This window comes from Maniola jurtina, chromosome 19, assembly GCF_905333055.1.
Source record: "Maniola jurtina chromosome 19, ilManJurt1.1, whole genome shotgun sequence".
Taxonomy (NCBI): domain Eukaryota; kingdom Metazoa; phylum Arthropoda; class Insecta; order Lepidoptera; family Nymphalidae; genus Maniola; species Maniola jurtina.
In genome coordinates this window covers 6,235,567-6,261,137 of record NC_060047.1, presented here as the reverse complement: position 1 = coordinate 6,261,137, position 25,571 = coordinate 6,235,567, and the positions used below count along the sequence as shown (strand labels likewise).

General features: G+C 37.6%; 3 protein-coding genes across 12 annotated transcripts in view; 2 read left to right on the top strand and 1 right to left on the bottom strand.

Annotated features, from left to right (window-relative positions):
* Window positions 1-154: 154 nt before the first annotated feature.
* LOC123875150 lies at window positions 155-1,287 on the bottom strand. Its single transcript, XM_045920833.1, has 2 exons — window positions 1,105-1,287; window positions 155-562 (listed from the first exon to the last, which is right to left on the bottom strand). Exons 1-2 carry the CDS (start codon window positions 1,210-1,212, stop codon window positions 389-391), a joined length of 282 nt encoding a protein of 93 aa, XP_045776789.1. The 5' UTR covers window positions 1,213-1,287; the 3' UTR covers window positions 155-388.
* A 208-nt stretch (window positions 1,288-1,495) lies between these two features.
* LOC123875146 (probable maleylacetoacetate isomerase 2) lies at window positions 1,496-5,215 on the top strand. 2 transcript variants are annotated; one of them, XM_045920829.1, is made up of 5 exons: window positions 1,496-1,741; window positions 2,205-2,382; window positions 2,969-3,087; window positions 3,719-3,930; window positions 4,550-5,215. In XM_045920829.1, the coding sequence occupies exons 1-5, from the start codon at window positions 1,733-1,735 to the stop codon at window positions 4,674-4,676; spliced, it is 645 nt and encodes a 214-aa protein (XP_045776785.1). In that variant the 5' UTR covers window positions 1,496-1,732; the 3' UTR covers window positions 4,677-5,215. The 2 variants fall into 2 exon arrangements, with proteins under 2 accessions (XP_045776785.1, XP_045776784.1); XM_045920828.1 differs by lacking the exon at window positions 1,496-1,741 and adding an exon at window positions 1,857-1,971.
* Window positions 5,216-7,461: 2,246 nt separating this feature from the next.
* Window positions 7,462-25,571, top strand: part of LOC123875122 (phosphofurin acidic cluster sorting protein 1) — a 126,231-nt gene continuing 108,121 nt past the window's right edge. For all 9 annotated transcript variants that reach the window (XM_045920790.1, XM_045920789.1, XM_045920788.1 and 6 more), the window contains exon 1: window positions 7,462-7,813. In XM_045920790.1, the coding sequence (XP_045776746.1) occupies window positions 7,704-7,813 (110 nt within the window). In that variant the 5' untranslated portion in view covers window positions 7,462-7,703. The remainder of the gene's footprint in view (window positions 7,814-25,571) is intronic.

Below are 25,571 nucleotides of genomic sequence, written 5' to 3'. Positions count from 1 at the left end.
TTGCGTAACATAGTTACGCAACAAGGAGAGAATTGGTTAATTTTATTCAGTTTTATTGTGAATAATGACCACTGTTAACAATGTTATGTTTTCTAAAGTTTAAGTAAGTGTTTTATAATGTTATATCTTGTTAAATTTAACAATAAAAGACATATTAACAAAAAATAGTTGTTTATTTCCCCTATAATATTAGCTTGAAAGAAACAACTCTCAAATAATAGTAAGTAATTCACAAAAATTACTGGGCTAATTTTTATAGCTATTCATAAGTATGGTCTCATGTTATTGTGCACAACTAGTATATACTGTAAATACTATAAACTTGACAATAACTTTTTAAAGAATAATATGAATTATAAATTAACAGCTTATAAAACCTGGCCATTTGTTATAAGTCCATTTTTACAATTTGATCTGCTGCAGAAGATACTTCCTCTTTTGTCACATTATTCTCAGTTTTCTTAGGAGTTTTTTTATCTTGTTTTTTTGGTTCTGGAATAAGTTTGGGTTTATTCTTTATTTCAATAAATTGCTTGTCTATATCTGCTACTTTTTGCTTGAGCTGCAATAAAGAAAATGTTGTCAAAAGCCATGATAGCCTTGTGGTTAAGACGTTGGCCTCCTTGTCAGGCCAGGGATTCAGGGTTCAACTTGGGCATGCACCTCTAACTTTTCAGAGTTTTGTGCATTTTAAGCAATTAAATATTGCTTAATTGCTTTGACTACGTAAATAAACCTGCACGCCTGAGAGTTCTCCATAATTTTCTCAAAGGTGTAGGAAATCTGCCAGTCCGCGCTTGGCCAGCATGATAAAATACGGCTAAAACCTTTTCATTTTGAGAGGAGACAGTGATCAGAGTAAGCCGGCGATGGTTCAATCATAATGATGAATTAATAAATACGACTATATTTTTAATATCTTCAAAATCAATAGGAATATTGAATGGTAACAGACACACATCACACTTTCCGCTAACTTCAGTCACAAATGTAATTTGGTAACATAACGAAGTTGAGAGAGAGTTAGCCATAGTAGGAAGCCCCAAAACCACGCGTAATAGCAATTAAATACGATAATACAAAAAACACCAAGCAAATACTTACATTTTTCAAACCTAAGTTTACTGCCTTCGCTTTGGTCTTCTTTAAGCTTTTAGCACCAGCCACTTTAAAAACGTTCGCTTTTGAGCCTTTCTTTTTGTCTTTCGCCATTTCTTTTACAGTAAAATATAAAACTTTTTGAAAACTGTTCAGAAATTCAGAAAATAACCTCACTTACATATCATCTCATCCGTTTGACATTGACACATGACAGTTGACACAATATTTTCGTTGCCAGAAGATATCTGGCGAATCCTGTAAAGTGGACATGGGTAACATTGACAAAGTACCGGGCCCAGGCCATGCCAAGAGAGCCTTGTCGGACTTGGTTGGACTCTACATAATATACTAAATCTATGGTCATTGGTCGGACTGATTTGGATTTGGTTGAATTTGGGCAGGACTGCAATTCCAATTCCAATTTTCAATTATATTTACATTTTTATATCAATTTTTGCATTGAAGTGAATTTTTTATCACACCTAAACTTATCAGCAACTGATTAGACGTTTTGTTGCTCCACATTATCTAGATAAGGATTATTGTGTTAGATATATATTTTTTAAGATCCAGTATCTTATACGCCGCCAAAATTAATTACTACTCGAAATACAACGGAAATATCTCCAGTATGGCTAAGGTAATCGAACAACTATACTCATTATTAAATCAATGTGTAAATTATAAGATTATTTGCATACTGGTTGTGCGAGATATTTGGAAAATATGTACGGCACAGTAGCTGGCCTCCTGCGACCTGTTTTGTACAGTAATATTGGAATTTTTTTAGAGTTTTTGGTTCAGAATTATTTTCTACCTCTACCTTTCTATAAAATATAATATAAAATGAGTGACACTATTGAAGAAAAGGTAAGAGAGTCATTTGAAAACTTGCAACTTCTGCACTGTTTTGGTTTTTAGTAGATTTAAATTAAGTAATAATTTCCACTCTAATTGTTATATTGTTGAATTTAAGTTCACATATTTTAATATTTAATTCCTTTATCATGATATACTTTTAATTAGGCATAATTAGTATATTAAAAAAAACAAGAGTAAGTATACTAATTATTTGGTCTAACTATAGTATTTTATTTTTCCAGCCAGTATTGTATTCATACTGGCGAAGCTCATGCTCATGGAGGGTACGGATAGCGCTGAACTTGAAGGAGATACCATATGACATAAAAGCTGTGAGCCTCATAAAAGGTGGCGGGGAACAACACTGCAATGAATACAGAGAGGTTAACCCCATGGAGCAAGTCCCTTCATTGGTTATAGGTATCAGAAAAAAGAACACATTTTATTTTCTTTCTATTCTTCTTAGTTATGTTTTAATTTGTACACACTTAATATAAGGCATGATTATTGTCTGACTAAACAGTAGAAGAAATCAAACCGAACAAATATCAAATACTTTTAGGGAAATATGTAGGGTATGTATAGACCAAAGTATAATTTACTAAGCACAATAAGTTCGAATTTTAACAGCTTTTTTTAAGAATACCTTTACATTTATTCCTCTGGTTACTAACAATTGAAAAATCAGCCTAGTCTTTAGCCCGGTTCTATCTTAGACTGCATCATCACTTACCACCAGGTGAAATCTCACCTCTCGCCTCAGTCAAGGGCTAACTTGTCTCTAAATAAAAAAATAAAAAAGCTAGGTAAGTTGAGTATGTAGTATACAGTTTTGGTACAGTTTTAAGTTATGATTGTAATTATAGGTTTTGTGGTTTAACAATATAATTTATTGAAATTTATTACATGCATAATCATTACATATTATATTGTATCACATTTCTGACTTTTAAAAACCTTGGTTTTTACTGTTTTATATTATTGTAGGCCTTGTTTGTGTTTACAGATGGGCATACATTTATAGAGTCTTTGAGTATTATGAATTATTTAGAGGAGTCGAGACCTCAAAGGCCACTTATGCCTCAAGATTGTTATAAGAGAGCTAAAGTGCGCGAAATTTGTGAGGCAAGTATTTTTTCTACAGTATTTAATCTACACTTTCTGGGGAAAGCCTACTTATGCCAAGCCAGGAAGAGCCACAAAAAAATAAGTAAGCTGAATTTCTCTACGTAGTATAAAACCAAGTTGCTTCCCTGCGCCGTCTGTATGTAAGTTTAGCTTTTTTAAACTACATGCAACAGATTTTGATGAAGTTTTTTTTAAATAGATGTAGTGCTTCAAGAGGATGGCTTAGTTTAATATTATTTTGTGTTTGTTCAAAGTCAGAATCCAGGGCGGGTTGCTAGTTTATCCATACTCCATACTAATATTATAAATGCAAAGGTGTGTCTGTCTGTGTCTGCTACCTATTCACGGCCCAACAGTTTAACCGATTGTGACGCAGGGTTAGCTTATATCCCGGGGACGGACAAAGGCTACTTTTTATCCCGGAAAATCAAAGGGTTTCCACGGGATCTTTAAAAACCTAAATCCACGCGGACGAAGTCGCGGGCATCCTCTAGTATTATATAAAGATTTGCAGTAGGTGGAGAATTGCAAGTTGGCAAAGAAGACCATACACCCAATAATAATAATAATTACTATTGCTCTTTTTGCTTGCTATTGACACTAGGTGATGAGTAATGTTATATTACAGATAATATCTTCAGGCATCCAGCCTCTCCAGAACTTAATAGTCCTAATCTATGTAGGTGAAGAGAAAAAGAAAGAATGGGCTCAGCATTGGATCATGAGAGGGTTCAGAGCTGTAGAGAAACTCCTGTCTTCATGTGCTGGGAAGTACTGTGTGGGGGATGAGATCACACTTGCAGACTGCTGCCTTGTGCCGCAGGTATTTAATGCCAGAAGGTATGTATCTTTATTTTTTGTTATCCATACTAATGATACAATGTATTAGTGTCTGTCTATCTGCTAGGTTTTCATGGCCCAGCTGTTTTACCGTCTTTCGAGAAAGGTACAGAGATAGCCTGCTATCCAGGACACAAGGACAACATATTCTCAAAAGTATAATATACGATAAAAGACCAATAAGCAGGTGACAGTGCTGTAAGCTGCGCGTTTTTTTTTCTGCATAAGTGAACGCCAATTTTGTTCGTCGTGCGCGGCGATCTGTCGAGCCTTAATACATCAAGTTGATACTTGGCAGAACCATTTTTTTTTTGTTACATTCAGCGCCACAAAAACCACAGTTGGTTTTACCGGTACTGAGTTTGTTAATTATAGCTATACAATAAAAATAAAATTATAGAAACCAGCATAATTGACAAATTGGTAATGTAGGTACATAGTATATTATTATATATGTGTGCACATAAATAAATCTGTCATGGTGGTCAGCAACGTTGACGCTTGAGGTGCGCTCCAATTGGCGGATCATTGTGTCAGGTTCCATTGCAATACACATTACACACACCACAATGTGTCTGGAACTTAAAATCTTTTAAAGGGTTTTATACATCTTTTTCAGATTTCACGTCGATCTTCGCCCATTCCCGATCATCCTGCGCATAGACCGTGAACTCGAAAACCACCCGGCTTTCCGTGCGGCTCATCCTTCCGCGCAACCCGACTGCCCTCCAGAAGTGGCCAAATGAACCGACGCCCACGCCCACCAATGGGCAAACCATGCCATTCACTACATATAAAGGTGCAAATAAATTACAATGTTGTGGAATGTCGCGACAATGACACCATCGGAGACTTACATTTACTCTTAACATTGCAACCATGTCTTAGATCCATATGCTATCACTAGCAAGTCTTGCTCCGATAGGTTGGCCAGAATATCGACAGTTGCGACACACCACAATATTGTACTGAGTGGTTTGTTTGCACCTTAATAGTAAAGTGAATTTGACCAAGTTAAACTTAATATCCCATGCAAAAACTCTCATTCCGTTAAGCAATCTTTTTATTTTGTGGGGTATCAAACTAAACTAAAAAGTGAATGACACATTTTTATGCTCATAATCTAGTCGTAAACTAGTTAATCATTATTCAAAAGGGTTATACAAGGTTTTGGGATAGTGCAAGAATGAGAAAATATGAATTTGTAGTTTATTTAGTTTAAGTAACTGTAATAAAATAATTATGAAGTCTTTGTTGTTAATAGTATGTAATAAGTTCAGCAGCATTTGAAAAGGTTTCTAAAGAAAAAAAGCACAAATTCATACACTTTTGGAAAGTTAAGCAAGTAACACACAGCTGTTTGGCTCTGCAGCAGTATTTTGTGTGATATTTTATATGAGATTTATTTTTTTGTTGAAATTATGTATTGATAGAGGTACTCGTTTTCCCACTTGTGTATGTAAAGGTCCAAACGCATTAGCGCTGCACTGCGCGCCGCGACGTGGGAGCGGCACGGCGCCTTGCTCCATACAAACTCATATTAATTATATTTGCCGCGCCGCATCGTGCAGCGCAGCTCAAGTGCGTTTGGAGTTTGGACCTTAATAGGTAAGTAAGTATATACAGGCACATTCCAGCTGATGCAGTTTTACTAAACAATAATATTATATCTAATTATAGTAATTACATTTTTTTTATATTTACCTATTTAAATAAAAGTGCCATTCCAATATTTATGTAAATGTCTGTTTGTGAAGTAGAACATTAGCTTTAATTTATCAATATAATCAAAGAATTGTAGTTACTTATAACTATGTATAAGGTTCAAGGTATACAGACAGTATGGAGTCAAGCGGAGTCTTTTGATAGCAACTTCAACTCAGGTTTTTTATTTGACATAAAGTTGAAATTAGTTTATTGGAAACAAAACACGCAGGCAAAGCTTCGTGCTTGAATTGCCTGTTTTACGCCGCCTTTATGCCAAAGTAATTAATTACATTTTTCAGTTGTTATCGAAAGAGACGACTTACGCGGCACACCGCGCCTCTGTTCTACTGGTGTGCCTTGCGCCTAAGAATTCATTTGATTGTTTATACAAATTATTTTTATTCTGTTTTTATTCAGAAATAAAATATTATGTAAGAATATTTTTGTAGTTCTTTATTTTGGTTGTCTACTCTTTTTTACGTCCGGTTCTCACATCTATCCTCACCATCAACAGTTCCAAAATCTACACGACTTAGGAGTGCAGATTCCTGCATTGCCTATCAAGATTGAAGTGTTGGGACTTAAATTACTTTTGAGGACTTACTTAGAAGTCAATAGTGGGTCTATGCTTAGCTTCAACAATATTATTTCACCATCAACATTCCTGAATCCCTATGGTTTAGGATTAGGAGTGCTGTACTCCATCCCCAGAGTTGAAGGACTTGGGGTTCAATCAAGAAAACGTTGCTTGGTGGGTATCTGTGTCTATACAATATCAAACTATCATCAAGTTTCTAAATCCCCACAGCTTAGACGTGTAGCATCAAGATGGATTTCAAAGAAGACTTCTTTGAGAAAGTAACTTGTAATTAAAAATATGATAGTTTATACTCAGCATTTTATATGGGTAGTTTCAAGTTGAGGTGAATAGGCATCTTAAAGGCAAGCGCGCTCAATTTAAGGTACCTAGGTCCTAACTCCTAACTCCTAGGTACCTATAAGAGTCCTACAAGTACATAATTGAAAATAAAATATAAATTATATATATATTGTCTCCAGTGTTGCAAGAATTGACCTATTCAATTTCCCTTATTAAGGGTAGTTTGGTTAAAAGATTGAAATTCTTGATAAACCTATATTATGCTATATTATGATTTAATTATATCGTCGCGCAAGCTTAACATGAAAGGACATTTTAATAACTTTTAAAATTAGTTATATTATACCTGCTCTCTTGGCTTACGCTTTTGCTAATTTTAATGAGGTTCACAAGTGGACGGACAGCAGAGGCTTAGTAATAAGGGTCCCGCCAAAGCCGGAGCAAGCTGTTTGACGGTCTACAGACAGCTCTCCACGCTCTTATAATATTTAGGTACATAACAGCTAATCTTCGATTATGCTTTTTTCAGGACCTCATTTTTAATGGATTTTTAAATTTATGTAAGTAAAGGCAAGTCTTTTCACCCTAAGACGGATTGTGGAATTTTGTCATAAAAATACATAATATAAACGACTTTATTGGACATTCTTGAAACAACTACTTATTTTCTTGTCTTTCCTAGTAACTATTTGTGGCTGTTTTTCGCACATGTGTGTCAAATGTCTTGCGATAAACGAATATTTTATTTATTGTACAGTTGATAAAATACAAAATTCAAAGATCATTTAAAGCGTTACTCCTTTCTATAATAGTTTCTGTATAGTTTAATCTCTTTTTGTTTGTTTCAATGTTACCCATTTTTTAGAAAAGTGGTAAAATCTAATGTTGAACCAGCAACACTGTGATGGCATCTGTCAAATCTGTCAAACATATCGAACGCCGGGGCCGAGCGCTTCGCTTTCGTATCGTAGTTGGAGTAGTTGTACCTAGCCGATAGGCATTAATTACTTAGCGCTAAATGTTGTGCTGAGTATTGTTGTTCGTGTCGAGGTCGGTATCCTAATCGTACTGTGGTAAAATAAAAATGATTACAGTGTTATGTTTAGTGATTAAATGACAATGTAAGTTGAAACTATCGCTCAGTGCAGTGCTGTTCTACCTTGTTGTGTACTGGTGCTGATTTAAAATGACCGAGAAAAATAAATCGGAAAAGATGACTAATACATCGAAACCTGTTCCCATGAAACTTTTTGCCGCCTGGGAAGTGGACAGGACACCCTCCAACTGTATACCAAGGTATAGCAAAGTTGTCATAATGCTAGTATGAGTACGATTAAGTTAAAAATTGGTCGAGATTTTACTGCGTTGTTCCTGTGTGCCGACTGCCGGCCGAAGCTACGCTTGGTGTATCAAATTATCAATTAAGTACGTGCATGATTGTGTGCAATCTCTTTCAGAACATTTCAATATAGCATTAAAATGTTGATTATAAAGTACGATGAACTTTAATTCCATGATAAACTTTCATTACTATGGAATCACATTATTTTGCAGATTATTATGGCACAGCAACTGTTCTGCTGGTAGGCAGGCAGTGCTAAAGTTGTTTACTTTTTATTCAGAATTTGGCAAAATGGCCTAAAACTGTGTCTAAAGTACTCTGAATACAGCTTAAAACATGCTAAAATTGAGTCCAAAATTTCTAATTTTGATCAAAACAGTACTATCATAATAAAATTTCAAGTTTTAGTTTTTAGCTTGTTCTGTTAAATTTAATTTTGTGTAATTACACTGTTTCCTCAGAACAATTAATCTCTGAAACTCTCTTATTTTTAAAATTTGAAAATAGGTTAAGATTTTCACTTAGAAAACTTGTGAAATCAACCCTGATGGCTAACTTCACTATAACACAACTCTAAATTTTCAGAAACTCTATAATGCTTCATTCAAAATTGGGATTCCTACAGAATTCAGATAGTAATAAGCCTTTATGCTAGGTATGTGAAGCCTAAACAGGGTTTTATTTATGAACACATTTTGTAGGCCTGCCATCTAGTGCCATCATTTAAGCAAAGGCATTTAAGTAAATGTAGAATCTATTCTATATTTACACACAATGCAAATATGTAATCTAATCTCTCTTGAGTTACATAGTTACTTAATAGGATTATTTATTTATACTTAAAGTACTTAAGTAAGTTAGTAATTAGCTTATTATTAATAAGCTACTTAATAAGTTATTAAGTAATTAATTGTCTTCTATTGAGTTAACAAGATAGTTTTTACCATAAACATAATGTAGTAAAAAAACTGTATTTCCAAACTCTTTCACTACATTATTCCTGAGTAACATAGACTATATTTTATTTCCAAAAAAATTAGAGATTCCTAGAAAATAATAATATGCTACCAGTGCAAAACTGGAGCAGGTTGCTAGTAAGTAATAAATAATTATAGGTCCCTTGAGATCTCAGCTAAACAAGTTTCACTGTACTTATATCTAATGCTCCAGGTTGACATTTACTTAGTATAGCTTTTATCGCGACAAACTATAAGGTTAAGTACGTACATCATAGACATGAAATTTTTGTCTATGTTAATTGTTGCCCCATAACTTAAACAAGAAACGAGTTTGTAGTATTGTTCCTAATTAAATTTGTCTAAAGAATAGGTACCCATTAAGCCCATCCCCGCAAAGCTGCTAGCTGGATCAACTTGTGCATATAATTCACTAGTTGAGCCGCCGCAGCTTCTAGTGCATTATAAAGCAAGAAAACAAATACAGGATAAATAAATAATTAAGTTATACTTTGCTTTACATCATTTGATATTTGAATATTTTATCAATTCGTCCAAAGTTCAACTTCATTAAGTAGATGTTTGTCTTATGTGCATTACTTAATTAACTAGGAACGAAATACAATAGGGTTGTGACCCTCTATCCCAGATGCTTTGCTTTTCAAAAAGCTTGGGTGATCCTAAGTTTTTGAAAATAATGTTGAATGATAGGATTCATGATCCATCTTATATCTCCCGTTCCGCTTGACTTACTGACACCTCATTTACACGAGAGCTAACGTCTAAATAGAACAAATGTATTCCCAAGTTACACGTCAACGCTTTTTTACGCGTGAACAGATACCTACTTGGGGATACGTTTGTTCTATTTGGACGCTCTTTTAACGTACGCTCAAAAAGCTCTCGTGTAAATGAGGCCTTATTTGTTTTGCGCGTTATATACAAATAGCAAAGTTGTTAGGTATTTGTCAAAAATTGTATTATCTTTCTTGACAAATAACAACGTTGCTAGTAACTTATTTCGGCCATAAATACGGTCACGGCTTATAGTAGTCAGTCAGTGAGTTCAAGCGGTTGAAGCGGCGGAAGCAGTGAGTGCAGTTGAATGATGCGTCAGTTTACGAGGATGGATCAAGCGTTGCTTGGATCAATTGTTTCAAGCTATCCGTGTATGGCCGCACTAAGTTGGAAGAGCCACGAACGAGCTTATTATGGGAGCCAAATTCGCTCTTGACTGGCTTATATAGACTCATGAACATTTTAAGTCGAATCTTAAAATGTTCAATAAGCTTTAAGGAATAAAAAATAATCCACGATGCGTTCGCGCCAAGAGGTCGGTACCACAAGGTCGGCTTTGTAATATATGTAATACAACAAGATAGACATGACTGGTTTTGACTCACAAGCTTCAGCATTTTATGATAATGTGGCTTATCGATTTGCTGAGTTTAATTTTTTTTTAAACTGAGCAAATCGACATTCGGGGGGCGACATTCTGGCTTCATGACTCCAGAAGAGTTCTGCATAAGCAATTTTTCAGAAAAAATAATCAATAGTGAAAACTATAATTTACATCTGCCCTTTTTTTATACATTCACAGAGTGGCGCCTGTTTATAGTCTAGTCTAAAATCTAAATAGACGCCAATTGAAGTACCTAGGCACATCAAAATTAACGCACTGCGTGAGTTACGTATGGGCATAATAATAACTATTTTATGAACTTGCACCTTAGTTTTCATAGCTCTTAGATTGAAACAATCAGAACAAGCGACGGCAACACGCTCAAAGCAGCTCCTAAAAGTTACACAGAATGTTACTTTGGGAGCAGTCAGTGATGCGAAAAAACTCCTGTATAATGAGTATGAGTGCTAAAGCTGCAAAGTGTGCGTCTTCGTTGTTTCGCACTGCAATCTATCGAGCTTCATACAGTTCCGTGTAGTAATACCGGACGTGGTTCTTCACGCGTTGTAGGTTTCACTTCTTCCATTTCTTCTTGGTCGTACCTATTTTTCATGGCTGAAAGTTCTGTCCGCAAGTAATGCCGGTTTTCACTAACGATAAACAAGGCAGCGCCTAATTACTTAAGTAACGTCTAAGCTAAGGATATCTTTAGGTCTAATTTATCTTCTAGCATCTAAATATTTGGGCATCCGATACAGACGACTCCTAGGTTTAGTAAAAACGGGCATAAGTTTCTTCGTAACGCTGGTAAGTAGCCCTCCGAACATTCACATTTAGCCGTACATGAATGGCAAAATGTGAAGGACTAAGGACCTGTCAATATACCATCATTGTTACTCACATTTCGCAAAATAAAGAAATCATTTCATTTCATTTCATTTCCACTCTGTTTGGTCCTCGGCTTTTCACATAGTGGTTGTAAGAGGAAGGTTGTAAGGCCAGTGAGCGACTTGACCTGGTCTGACCAGAGCGCAGCGGCTAGATGATCTGCCGCGTGGTCTTTTGCTCTCCACTACGATTAGAAGTTTATCCAGATTACCAGGCAGGTGTTTGGTAGCCTGACCAAAGTACCCCATATCCTTTGATATGATTAAAGTTTAATGCTGATACGAAGCAATTGTTCCAGGATAGATTTGTTTGTAATTGTTCCAAGATAGATTTGTTTGTTCTTCCATATTAGCGTTAATAGGTATTTATACTATAGACCCAGTTAGGCGTTTTGCATCACGCATCGAGGTCATGGTTGACTGCGAATTAACGTCTATAAAATACGTATTGCTCGATTTGCAAGGTCGATCGTGTTTTGATGGCAGTGCATTGCCTTGCCTCGTTAGCAAATAATAACGTACTACGTTTAAACTTTGAATACGAGTATACGTAGTGCAAATATGTTTGAGACTGCGTTAGATGTTTCAGATATTTTCAAAATTGTTTTAAAGATTTATGAGCATGTTAAGAGTTATTTGGCGAACTTCTAGAGAGAAAGGAAAGCCCAAACTTGGTGTGTGTTTTGAAAAAGAGTTCGCGAAACCCTTTCATTTGATATGTGCACCAAATGCTAGGTTCAGAAAAAAAGTATCTAATTTTCATACAAAGAAATGATGTTCAGTTATACATCATTTATACCGTGGGGCTTTAGTCTGTGAGTCCGACCTCCGTGCCTTCCCGGGTGGCGGTGGTATCCATGACGAATTTCCCCACGGAAAAAAGGCTCTTGTCGGCTCAGCATTCAGAGGTATTACATAGCGTCATGACTTCATGAGTAATAAACATCATATTCCGCAACGAACATTCCGATGAAACGAGATGGGCAAAACATCCGGATGTTTTGCTCGCAGTATTCAGTGTTCGCACACCATTGTTTGGTGAATGCGGCTATCAGCAAACTTGCACAATAAACCAACTGTGAACGCCGTAGGCAATTATAAAGTGCCTCTCGATAATCAATGGTGACCACTGACCTTTACTAATACTAGTAGGTAATCTCTAAGGTAAGGTAGGTAAGGTAGATCTCTGGATTTGAGGTTACCGAACTGATTTTGAAACAACTTTATTTTTGCCATTTTGACGCTGATAGCAACACAGCAGTGGGTATCACTTGGATGAAGGATTGGGTATCATGTGAGCATTATCGGAACTAAAATATTAGTGATGACACATCTATCAACCAAAGTGTCAATTTTAATTCCGGATACGCTTGGTGGGGCGCTTACATTCAAATCTGCACAAAAAATAACTATAATTTTGTATAGTACACCGCTTCCATACTCCAGTATGTCATCATTACACGCACTGATCGAAGACTTTGGTCTTCAAGTGTTTGTTTGCCATTAGAAGAAAGTTTTGACATATTTCCCTGCTACAATTCTGCATTCAAAACTAGACCATATGATTCCGGAGCGGACTTATCGTCGATGAAGGAATGCTCTACTATCTATTGAAGTGTTTTAATGATAATGACACTTTAATCTACATGGAAAATGTAGTAGGTCGTTGACCAAAGAACAAAAAGTGGTTCGATCCGTCTCTTCGTTTATTGCTAACGGTATATTGAGATAAGAGGCCGCGAAACTGAACGGATAATTTCACTGATCTACTTTAACTATATGTACAATACACCACAAAGCATCGTTCTTAACACAATAGGTAAAGGGGTTATTTTTGCGCGCTATGTTATTTGAAATTTATTCTGGGTTCACTGTACGTAGTGCAGGCAACAACCGATCGGCCTCAATTATAGTGGTTATAATTAACGCTTCTTACTAGTTATTCTAAACTAGTTTCTTCACCTTGGGGTCAACGTGATTATGATGCGAGTGTATTACGTGTCGCTTTTGTATTGTTATTTAATGACTTTTATATTATTCAATTATTGGCGTATTTCATGCTAAAATTATTATAAATTATACACTTTTTTATTTTATATTTACTAAACCGATTTAAGTAAAGTAGGCACTTCAATATTATTAAAGTACTAGAGGATGCCCGCGACTACGTCCGCGTGGATTAAGGTTTTTAAAGATCCCATGGGAACTGTTTGATTTTCCGGGATAAAAAGTAGCCTATGTCCATCCCCGGGATATAAGCTAACTCTATACCAAATTTCGTCAGAATCGGTTAAACTGTTGGGCCGTGAAAAGGCAGCAGACAGACAGATAGACACACTTTCGCATTTATAATATTAGTATGGATTTTATTTAAAAGTAGCTTCGTTCAGATTCACATAGATTAGTTTCTTACTTCGGTAACATAGAAGTATTATAGAATAGCATAGGTATAGGTATTAAGTTCACACTGGGTGCTCTCCCTTCCATCCCTTCCGAAATGTACATCAATAATCTTGATGGCTCCACTTCTTAAATCCTTCCGTGGATCCTAAGAACCTACGAAAGGAAATCTTTTATTCAAGAAACGCCGTATTTTACATTGCCCAGTACAGATGGAACTATAATTCGCTATTTAAATATTAAGCTACTTGTTTCCAAGTTTAATTACTTAAAGTAGTTGCGAGTCCCAGCGCTTATAGCTCAAATTCAAGCTTTGGAATAAATGAACTTCTTAATTTGGTTTGAAATATTATAGAGTTAAGTGGAACTTAGAAGCCGTTTTTAATTTCATAATTTACCTCTTTGTGTAGTAAGTTTAGTAGGTAGTTCTGTAGCGGTACTCTTGCTTGCACTGTGTTCAAATGAATGTTTAATTCTCTATTTCAATATTAAGTTACTTACCTTGTTCCCAAGTTTTAATTAAAGTGGTCGTTCGCGACGCTTTACTTAGCTCTAATTCTCAAGCTATCGAATAAATGAAGTAGGTATGTAGGTAATTAGTAGGTTCATAATTTGGTTTTAAGTAGAAGTAGTTTTTAGTTTAATAATATTTTAGTCTTTGAGTTTTGTGTCAAGTTACTTACTTATTTCTACTTTAAGTATATATACTTATATACTTACTAAGTCCTAAACTAAGGCCGCGTTCAGACCATAATTTACAATTAAACTAATGAAAATATGCTTGTTAGAGTGTTAAAATTAGTAAATTTGTCGTAAGTTAATCGTGAAAGTCACTGACGTGAGTAAAACTTGCAGGTGTAGTCGCGGCCTAACATCAAAACAGAGATTTGTTTGTAGGCATCCGAAAAACTGTTGTAACTTAAATTATAAGAATGAAGTAATTAGAGTTCATTTTACCCAATTACGGCAAACACGACAGACGGACCGTCCGTCAGACAGACAACAAAGTATCCTAACATAAAAAAAACCGGCCAAGTGCAAGTTAGACTCGCGCACCGAGGTTCCTTAATCGGGTATTTTTCCGACATTTTGCACGACAAATCAAAAACTGTCATCTATTTACATATAATAAAATTGTAGAAAAGTGGTGTCTGTACAATGGAAATATATAAAAAAAGTAGCAGGGGTTGTTATTATATCGATGCCGAACCCGAAATTGTAATTATTATTTTTTGTCTGTTTGTCTGTGTGTTTGTGCACGCTAATATTAGCGTCTTAACGCTAACAGAAACGGCTTATTCGATTTAGATACGGTTTTCACTAATATATTGTAGTAAGCTTCACTTAACATTTAGTGTTTATTTCACGTCAATCGGTTCATAAATAAAAAAGTTATGTCAATTTAAAGAATCACGGCGAACATTTTTAACGTACAGAGTACGTACTACACGCCTCGCGCCTGAGCGTCCGTGGCTATATAAAGCGCGCTGAGACCTATTCCACGCGAACGAAGTCGCGGGCACAGCTAGTAAAAATAAATAAAAATCTGTTTTAGAATGTATACGTAAAGCCCTTTCATATGATACCCCATTTGGTATAGTTATCTTACTTTGAAAATTAAAACACATTTTAATTTTTTTTTAACAGACAGATAGACAGACAGACAGACAACAAAGTGATCCTATAAGGGTTCCGTTTTTCCTTTCGAGGTAAGGAACTCTAAAAAAATGGTCAAAAGAATAATGTTACCCAAGTAAGTATTTTTGTTGTAACATCGAATTCGAAATTTCCAAGATAACCCAAAAGGGAAGTCTTATGTAAATGAAGCCGTGGACAAAGCAGTGAAAAGTCTATAAACAACAGATAAAGAACGTGGGTACTTCCCGCAAACATACAAATGAAACATCCAGTCATTGCCAAAGCATGCGTCAAGCATGAAACGTGCCAGCCTCACGTTCATCTCGCGGAAATTGACTCTGAATCAGCGTTTCCTCGCCTATAAAGTAGGGCAACCATATTAATAAAGTATACTACTTTAGTTTTCCGTAGCTGTCTTTAACAGGGCTCTCTCCGTCACGCGTTTCATACAATCGTAGTTCCAATTTCATTTGAATATTAAGCAACCAAAGTCCATGAAATTTTGCAGAAATATTCTAGAAACTAATATTTGTGTCTCTGGTGTTTTAGATTTTTCTAAAAATATGTAGTTTTAAAATTACAGGGGCTCAAAGATTTGTATGAAAATTTTTAAGACCGCCTAACTTTGAAACCGAATATTTTAACAGAAATCTGGAAAACCACAGACACAGATATTAGTTTCTAGAATATGTCTGCAAAATTTCATGGACGTTGGTTGCTTAATATTCAAATGAAATTGGAACTACGATTGTATGAAACGAGTGACGGAGAGAGCCCTCTTAAAGATAAACCGACTGTTTTGACGACCTACCTATGGTCTTATTAGTACGAGGTCCCGGGTTCAATTCCCGGCAGGGCTTTAGAATTTTATAATTATTAAATTTCTGGTCTGGTCTGGTGGGAGGCTTCGGCCGTGGTTAGTTACCATCTTACCGGCAAAACCGTGCCGCCAAGCTATTTAGCGTTCCAGTACGATGCCGTGTGGAAACCAAAGGGAAAGGTATGGGTTAAATAAAAAAACTGCCATTCCCACTTCCAAGTTAGCTCGCTTCCATCTTAGACTGCATCATCACTTACCACCAGGTGAGATTACAGTCAAGGGCTAACTTGTAATATAAAAAAATTGCAGAAACCTTCTTGGCGAAAGATGCTTTGCCCGGCGCTTTAGAGTTGGAGCGCTGGAGTTATATTTTTCCCTATTATGATTCCATTTTCAGTTCGCCGTAACAATAGGCCGCATACCTACAGTGCGCCTCTTACGCTTATTTCAGAGAGAAACAACTTATTTTTTCTCTTTTTCTAATCATATTAAAATATTACGATACCTACGCAAACACACACATACAACATATTGCTTGCTAATTTTGCGGACGCAGAGCGGTGACCCTGAGATACAGGTTTTTTAAACTATTTTTAGAATTCCTAACACAAACCATCTTCTGGTCCTGGTGCTGCAAATGTTCATGGGCGGCGGTAATCACTTATCACCAGGTGATCCGCATGCTCGTTTGCTCGCTATTTTTTATAAAAAATAAAAATAAAACAATATTGTGAAACGATTTACTTTTAACGATTCATTTCATTTGCATACTAAGATGATAAAATTATCCGTGTTTATACTTTATAAGTATGCGTTGGATATCTTCGGATATAATCTTCCGGAACTATTAATATTCCGATCACTTGATGTAAAACGATCCGGGAAGTCATCCACTACCAGCCTTACGACTTCCGAACGTGATTAATACTGAATGGTCCATTTTACGATTTTTTTGACGTTGATCGATCGACCTACATAGCTTTGATGGTAGAGTTTCGAAGTTTGTACCTAGATTACGTGTTTGTTCTGTTTTCGCTTTTCTTTTCAGATTGTCATTATTTTCTTAATCTAAATTTCGGTCATAATTTAATTAATTTTTCGCCATTTTGTGGATTTTGGACTGTCCAATTTAACGGGATTTTAAGTTAAGTTGTGTAAAGTAAGGATAACGATAGATTTCTTTATAACATAGAGAGATTTTACTCTTTCAAGTCAGTTTTGAACTAAGAAATAAAGACAAAACTAGTGTTGAAGGGCCCGGATGCCTACGAAGATGAACAAGCTGTACCTAATTTATTAATATTACTATCCAATAGATAGTTTTGAGTTATAGCTTATATTATAGTCGTTATACATATTATTATTATTAGCCGATTAGAGACTCCAAGAGTCTCGCTATCAATGTAAACCTAAATAGGATTTGTTCTATGTATATGTGTTGAGAGATTAAAGCATTCGAACAGAAAACGCAGCGTACTGATGTTACTTTATGTAGTATAGTTATATGAGCACGGAAATATGCTTTGTACCTACATCGTACACATTGTCATTTATCAGTTGCATGAATCCGTCCGGGTTCGCTGACGAAGTGATTCCCTACATTGTTTTAGACAATCAGCATTTCATATCAGTGGAATTGTACGCTCAAAGACAAAATGGCTATAAAGAAGAATGCTTTTGTGTGATAGGTTGGTTCTGCTGGTTCTCTTGTTTGTAGTATGAATTATAGAAAATAAGATATTGTAGAAAAGTCTTAGAAAATTAGATCTGGTGGTAAACTTAAATTAAGAAGGTAGGTATGACTCATGATTCATGAATCATGATGTCATTTTCTTGTTACTTGTAAGCCAAGTTAGGTTATGTAACGATGAAATTAAATATTCTGTCATTGGCTACTTGACAGACTTTGAGAACTTTCACTGCGCAAATGTTACAAAATACTTTCTTTAAACGTTTTGGTTGTCATCCAATAGTAACAGAATAACCCGTTTTTTGGCGACATAAAACTTTGAGTCTTATTCAAGGGCAATTTTGCATAAGATAACGTCAATCTGTTCCTTCGTTGCGACGTGATTGAAGGACAAACTAATAAACCAACAAACTAACAAACTTTCGCATTTTACATACGAGTATTTATTGCGAAATTGCGTTTCTTTCTTGGCTTGTTCTTCAGTCACATCGCAACGGAGCAACGGATCGTCGTGATTTTATGCATGGCTATAATTGAGGACCTGGAGAGTGAGTGACAAAGGCTACTTTTTATTCCGGAAATTCAACGAGTTTCCACGAAATTTTTTAAAATCTAAATTCACGCGGACGAAATTGCGGGGCGGGTATCAGCTAGTACAAAATAAACGCCATTATTTACACAGTAGATACAGTTTGCTACGTTTGCTCCAAACATTATCTAAGGCAAACTTGTATGCAATAAGCCCGACCCGACGTCCGTGCTTCGGGTCAGTGATTAAGTAATCAACCACAGTAAATATACATAACTAGCTACATGCTAATAGGTTAATGTATAATCATTGTTGTAGCTAACGGTTTTGAGCAATTGTAGCATAAAATATAGACCATTCAACGACACATAATAAAGGCTTTTAGCTACATACTTAATATTAAGTATAATAGATAAGGTCTCCCTCTGTACGTCGTATTTCTCATTTCTGTGCGACGATGGGTCGCTTTCCAATAATCATATAACGGAAGGAATTTTCTTGGAATATTAATGCGTTGGGCTCCCAAATTCATCCGTATCAACTCGAACTCGACTAACAAGAGAACGGAAGATTCGGATTTTTTGTCAGTTATTATCATATGTTAGTGATAATAACCGACAGCTCAACATGCTTCCCGAGCCAGGGAGGAAACGTAAATGTTAATTCATAGTTTCAAAGATGTTCAAGCATCCAGTTACCGACCTAGGTCAACGTTGTTTAACAATCGCAATTGATTAATAAAATAACTGATATACGAGTAGTAACGTTGTCAGTCACAGCCATGTCTCACGCCCCTCACGGCCTTCAATAGATTAGCTAAATAGAGGTAAATCATACGTCATAATACCTACTTATTATCGTCCTTTAGATTATTATTTATCGTTTAGAATTTAGATGTTCTCTACGTGTTATTTCTACAAGGAAATTGTATTGAAAATTGAATATACAATTACTATAGCACTGAGTCCTTTTATCGCGTAGTAATTTTGAATATTCCATGATTAATATTCGCGGCGTAGCATCCTGTAAGCGACACTTTCACCAACAAAATGACGTGCGTCCAATTTGGTGAACTAACCATAAATGCGAATTTTAAATAAACAAAGCATTTGCTGTTATATTTAAAGTATGTACTTACTTAAGAATCATGTGATGTGGTTCAGTTGTGTCATTATGAATGAGCCAATGAATCAGTTACTACTTGTGAATCAGTAACTACTATTTTAAACTAAACTTGTAATATAATACATACTAAATATTTACATAAAAATACATAGAAAAGTTACACCTGGCCTGTGTTCATCACACAAAGGTTTGTTTACAGTGGGAATCGAACCCTTGGTCCACGATTTCGAACTCAATTATTATTAACCACTAGATTAAGGAGTCAGTCCATATACATTTTTATTATATTATATACTATCTATAGATGCTTAACGTAATGTCTACTGAGTCAGTGATTCATATCCGCCTCCTTTTGTCCCAACACTATTAATTATTCGGAAAAAACTGGCAGCCCAGGCAATGTCAATTTGCTTTGTTTAGTTAAATTGTAATTAAAAAATCGACTATAATAACTACGTTGTTAAACTTAAGTAGGTATTCTGCGGCGTAGTTTAATATCGCTAGCCTATAGCCGAAAAATATTATCGGCGCACATAGTTTATTGCTCATACTATTTATGTTCAAAAATATCTAACTCGTTTAGGATACATATGAACATGTTTACGAGCCTTCTTGCTTAAAGCGTGTCGTAAATTTAGAATTGCTTCCTTAACACGAAACGCTTTGAATTCGTCACAGCCTTTGAACTGCATCCTGCGTTTCTCCGTCTAAGTAAGTAAACGGCACTTTCTCCATGGCGGCTGGTGTTCAATCGTGCGGATACTTGCCAATTTACGATTGGACGCTCGCTTTATACCTAACTACTGAAAAACCGTCTGACTGGACGTTGAATCACTTCGTTCGTGAAACGTAATTGCATTGCCCTTTGACGTAACAAAGAGCAACCGCCGAGTTTCTTGCTGGTTCTTCTCGATAGGAACAGCATTCCGAACCAGTGGTAAATTATTTTGACGATTCAAAAGCACTTGTGAAAGTTTTTTTGAATAAAAATATATTCTATTCTATTCTAAAATGCATCTGTCGAACTGAAGACAAGAACTTAGTGGCGGGATCTAAGCCTAGATCTTCTGTTGGAGCCATGCATATCAAATGTTAGTTTCCCTACAAATTACAACTGTTTATTTTCAGTTATTAACAATGAAATTCCGACACATTTTTACATAAAAGAATGAAGGAAGGATGGTGCGTTTAGGTTTGTAAATTTTAATTTTAAGCATAAATACTAGCTTGGCAAGTTGAACGGGGATGAAACAGGATTTTCCATTCGATTCCATCAGCCTGTAAGCGTCCACTGCTGGACATACTTAGGCCTTTCCAAGAGCGCGCCACCAAACACGGTCCTCCGCCTTTCTCATCCACCCGCTCCCCGCTACCTTCTTCAGGAAACACTATTGCTTAAAAATATTAGGTACCTATGCCTCTTCACATTAATTGATTGAAACCAGATTGTAGAAAAAGAACAATGAAAGAGACTCCACAATTCACACTCATCTCGGAAGATTGTCCAGTCAAGGAAAACCTATTCCTTAAAAGTTAGGTAACTTTATCATTTGACATACCTATTACTTTTTGTTTGGCAATTTATGATGATCAGTCAAATACGTAGAACAAACGGTAGTCAGCGGCGGCGATGAAAGGCGATTCAGTAATTTCACTATTTACGATTTGCTATACATGATTTACTATGCACACTTTCCTTTGCATTTGCTAACCATGAATACCTACGGTTCATAACTACGTGCGCGATTCTCGCTGAAACGATTCGCATTTATGCTTCTAGCGATTTCGATGTTTGGACAGAGTTTGACACTTAAGTAATCAGTTTGTGCATTAACCAATTAGTGTATGTGGGTGTGTTATGCTTTGAAGGAATTAGTATTTCAATGTTCAGACTTTCATTAGAAAGTTACTCCGGATTTAGCTTAGTATTAGTTATACGAGTCAAAGCAAGGGGCCCGAAGTACCATAACTTTTTAACTAGTAGATTACATATTGTATTGTAAAGTAAACTTGATTTATCTTGTATGTAATTCGGCCCCACTATCGGTATTCGGTAAATGACTCGTGATAGGTATCGCGAGTTGAGTGGCCGAAGTCAATCCGTTCCGCACATTCGCGTTAATCCGAATGTATAAGCGTGGATAGAGGTTTTTTAAAAATCCTGCGGGAACTCTGTTTTTCCAGGATATATCTAAGACATCACAGGGAAGACTATTCGCTGCCACAGAATATCGCATTTGCCAGCCGGTTGATTTGCCAAACTTTTTCAAAAATACGCCAAACACAAAATATTCGCTCTATCTCGAATAGCGTGGCCAGACGATTTGCCGAATGTCTAACTATCGTAAAATTTGGCCAAACTCGATCCATTTGCCAATTCCCGATGATGAAGCCATACTATTTTAGCCTAATTTTGCCTTAAATCAATGGCCACTAGCGGTTTGCGGTGCTTTGTACAGCTGTTACGGTAACTAGTCAAATGTCCAACCGTTAGCTCGTTTCCGACTTTAGTCAAGCTCCATTTCTCTCATGGCCTACTTTTGTTAGGTGGGACTAGTTTTTGCTTCAATTTCTGTCGTCGGTTCTACAAGTCAAATCTAGAGTTACCAGAGGCCCTAGTGAGCTGTGCGACTTTAAATTAATTAACGTGACCTATCAAATTCATATTGAGGGCAAGAAGTTGTAATTTGATATCTCCATACAATTTTGGCAGATTTTATCATTAGTCCAATGGTATATTAATTAATTATTAACTTGAAGGTTCACATCATTGAATTATCACACTGAGGGCTCAGATAAAATACGGAACTCTAAAAAGTGGTAAGAGAAGTTTGTGCTCTGAATAAAAACTAGGCTGAGCTTTACGTGAATAATAAACAGTAAACATTCCACCCTGTGGAAACAAACGCGGTAATTTCCATATAAGCCGCCGAGTTACTTTGTTATCGATATAATACGAGCAGTCTCATATGTCGCTAAATCCAGGCTATTATTTTGCATTTAGCTTATCGCGTGGGAAAGGCGAGTTCTGCAAACGTGCATTTAGAACTAGTTCTCGGATATGTGTACAGTAGCTATATACCTTGGTATATGCACATTGCACCTCTTGTTATGTCTTCTTAAAGGTACTCACCGGATAGGTTTCTTTTCCTTGAGTTTTGCTGACAATGTAACAATGTGTCGAACCTTGCGCGCAGGATATTGCATTACCGACAATATGCTGTTTGGTGTTCTGTACCATCCTCGTCCGGTATTTTATTTGTGATAATGTTCCTTAATCTTCATAAAACGTGTCAGACTAAATGCACCTCTAAGAGAACGCAAATGAAATCGGAGCGAAATTTAATGTCGATTTCTCTCAGGAAAATAGATTTCTTTTTGTGTATTTTTCTTGTTTCTTAATAACTTTAAGTATTTACTTACCAAGAAACCGAAGCAATGGCGGTCTAGGTATGAATTAAATTCCTGACATCAAGACTAAAAAAGCGACCGAGGACGTATCCTACTACCTTAGCTGGGGGCCGAGTCCCCCTATCTATTACACGCTTGTGACTATGAATGAACTCTAATCGTTTGCCGTCTATCATGCCAGAGTGACCCGCGGTTGTCTCTATTAGGCTTTCACACGATCATATATCCGTCAATAATATCATGGTGTTTATTGTTACTAAGTATATAATGTATCAAATTGGACCATCCTGTTTTCTTACCTATTAGATGGCATCAGAGACTTATCCTACTAATATTATAAACGCGAAAGTTTGTATGTATCGATGGATGTTTGTTACTCTTTCACGCAAAACACATTGGAAGAAATTTGCAATGGAGATAGTATACCATGGATTATCACATAGGCTACTTTTGTCCCGGAAAATCAATTAGTTCCCACGGGATTTTTAGAAACCCGTATCCACGGGATCGCAGTCGCGGGCATCAGCTAGTGTGGTATATTGTTTTTCTCGAAGGATCAAAATACTCAAATGTTTAGCAAGTGAAGAAATGCCAAATTATTTTGAACTTCAGAACAAAGGACAATCTAAGTATGTATCACACTAATATTATAAAGGCGAAAGTTTGTATTTGTGTGTGTATGTTTGTTACTCCACGCAAAAACTACTAGACGGATTTGGCTGAAATTTGGAATGGAGATAGATAATATCCTGGATTAGCACATAGGTTACTTTTTATCCCGGAAAATCGAAGAGATCCCACGGGATTTCGAAAAACCTAAATCCATGTGGGCTCAGTCGCGGGCATCAGAAGGGGAGGAAAAGAATTAAGAGCAAGAGAGAGAAAGAGGACAACAACAACAAAGTAGAAGTTTCAAGCAATTTTGGTAATGGAGATGTTAATGGCGTAATGTTTATTGTGATAATAATAATAATAATGTAATGGCCGTGTGGCACCGGCAGAGTAGAATGTTGCCACCCCCTCTCATCCCGTGGGTGTCGTAAGAGGCGACTAAGGGAACTGGGGAACTGATTAACATCTAAGTTCCCCAAAGCTCGGCGCGCTGGCCGCAAACAGCCTCCTCGGGGACCTGAGTGGACCCCGAGTGATGTAATCACCACTCACCCCCCCCCCCCCCCCTTTTATATGATGGATAACAAAACAAGGAATGAGCGAATAGGGCCGCTGCCTGGGGGTCGCCAGGGCGCGCCTGGAGCTGGCGCTGGGCGTAGCAGCATGCGGGCCGCCAGTGCCATCAGTCGACCGGCGCTGCCACCTAGCCGGTCGACATATCCATCATCCCCACCAGATGGCTTGGCTCCGACAGGGTCCACCAGGGCCCAATCTTCGGCGCCCGCCGCTGGTGGTGTACGCCGCATGCGCTGGACTTCTCTCATGAACGAGAATGTCATGCGTGCGTACTACAGGGCGACAGGAGGGGAAACCGGACGGACTGGCTACCGAGCGGCAATGTACCGCGAGTTCCTGCTGCTCGAGCCGAACTTAACTGTCACGGAACAAAACCTGGCAGACCGGGCTCGGTATATTCAGCGTTCTAACATCTTCAACGCTACCGAGCTCGAACGATTACGACGTGAGGCTGTTCCGGAAGTCTCAGCACCTACCGCAGAGCAAATCGTCTCCCAGGCGGCGCCTGTCCGCGAGGAGACAATTACCACGTTACAAGATTTGCCTGTGGAGGAAGACACTGAGGGAACAGTCTCCCTTGATATAGAGCGGATGAGAGGGATTCTAGAAGAGGCGATTTCTGAAATCCGGAGCGCTCCTCTAGAGAATCGTCCGCGGCTCTCCCGACTTACACTAAATGTAGCGACGCGGGATGTCATTGAGGCCATAAACAAAATGCTGCCACAACATCTGGAGAGCAGCACTGGCCTGGGTGATACGGCTTCTATTATCTTCGGTGCGGCGCTAGCCGTGCACCGATTCATCGGTGCCAAGACTCCGGGACCGGGGCGTGCTGCTGCCACAAGGCGCAGCGCGGAACCGGCCTGGAAGAAGAGAATAGAACACCGTATCACTCTGGCCAGAGTCCTCATTGGCAGACTGCAAAGCTTCAGGTCGGGCAACACTAGGCCAAGGATTGTGCGCTCTGTTAGAGTTGCGTTTAACGGGTGTGGGGTCAGGTTGGACCAGCCTGACATTGCGCAAAAGCTAACAGAGCGCATCGACGACCTGAAGCAGAAAATCGCTGCATGGGGGAACCGCATCCGACGATACTCGGCAAGAGTCGAGCGATTTCAGCAAAATCGTCTCTTCTCGAGTGATCAGAAAAGGTTCTACAAAAGACTGGAGTGCCCAGCAGTCTGCTCTACCTCTCAACGACCGGACCCGGCCGACCTAGTCGCTTTCTGGCGGGGGGTGTGGTCGAGAGAGGTGGAGCATGAGGAGGGGCCTTGGATTGCGGCGGTAGAGGAAGCATGTGCCAGAATAGAACCGATGAACCCGGTCGCCATCTCTGCGGAGGATGTAGCTGGTGCAGTAAGGCGGGCTCCGAACTGGAAAAGCCCGGGACCCGACGGACAGCATCACTACTGGCTGAAAGGTTTTTCGGTTTGCCATGCGACCTTGGCTCGACAATTCCAAGAGGCTCTCGAGCAGAGGGCACTCCCGAGCCTTTTCACTACCGGGATCACTCACCTAACTCCAAAGTCCACCGATGCCACCGACCCGGCTAAGTATCGTCCCATTACGTGTCTTACTACCATCTATAAGACACTGACATCCGTTCTGAGCCTCAAGATCTCCCGTCACATAGACGAGAATAACATCATGTCTGGGGCTCAGAACGGAT

Coding starts and splice junctions, on each gene's coding strand:
- LOC123875150 (XM_045920833.1), bottom strand. CDS start 1,212: ATGGCGAAAGACAAAAAGAAAGGCTCAAAAGCGAACGTTTTTAAAGTG. Junction 563..1,104: donor TAAACTTAGGTTTGAAAAAT/GTAAGTATTTGC, acceptor TCTTTATTGCAG/CTCAAGCAAAAAGTAGCAGA.
- LOC123875146 (XM_045920828.1), top strand. CDS start 1,948: ATGAGTGACACTATTGAAGAAAAG. Junction 3,088..3,718: donor AAGTGCGCGAAATTTGTGAG/GCAAGTATTTTT, acceptor GTTATATTACAG/ATAATATCTTCAGGCATCCA. Junction 3,931..4,549: donor CAGGTATTTAATGCCAGAAG/GTATGTATCTTT, acceptor CATCTTTTTCAG/ATTTCACGTCGATCTTCGCC.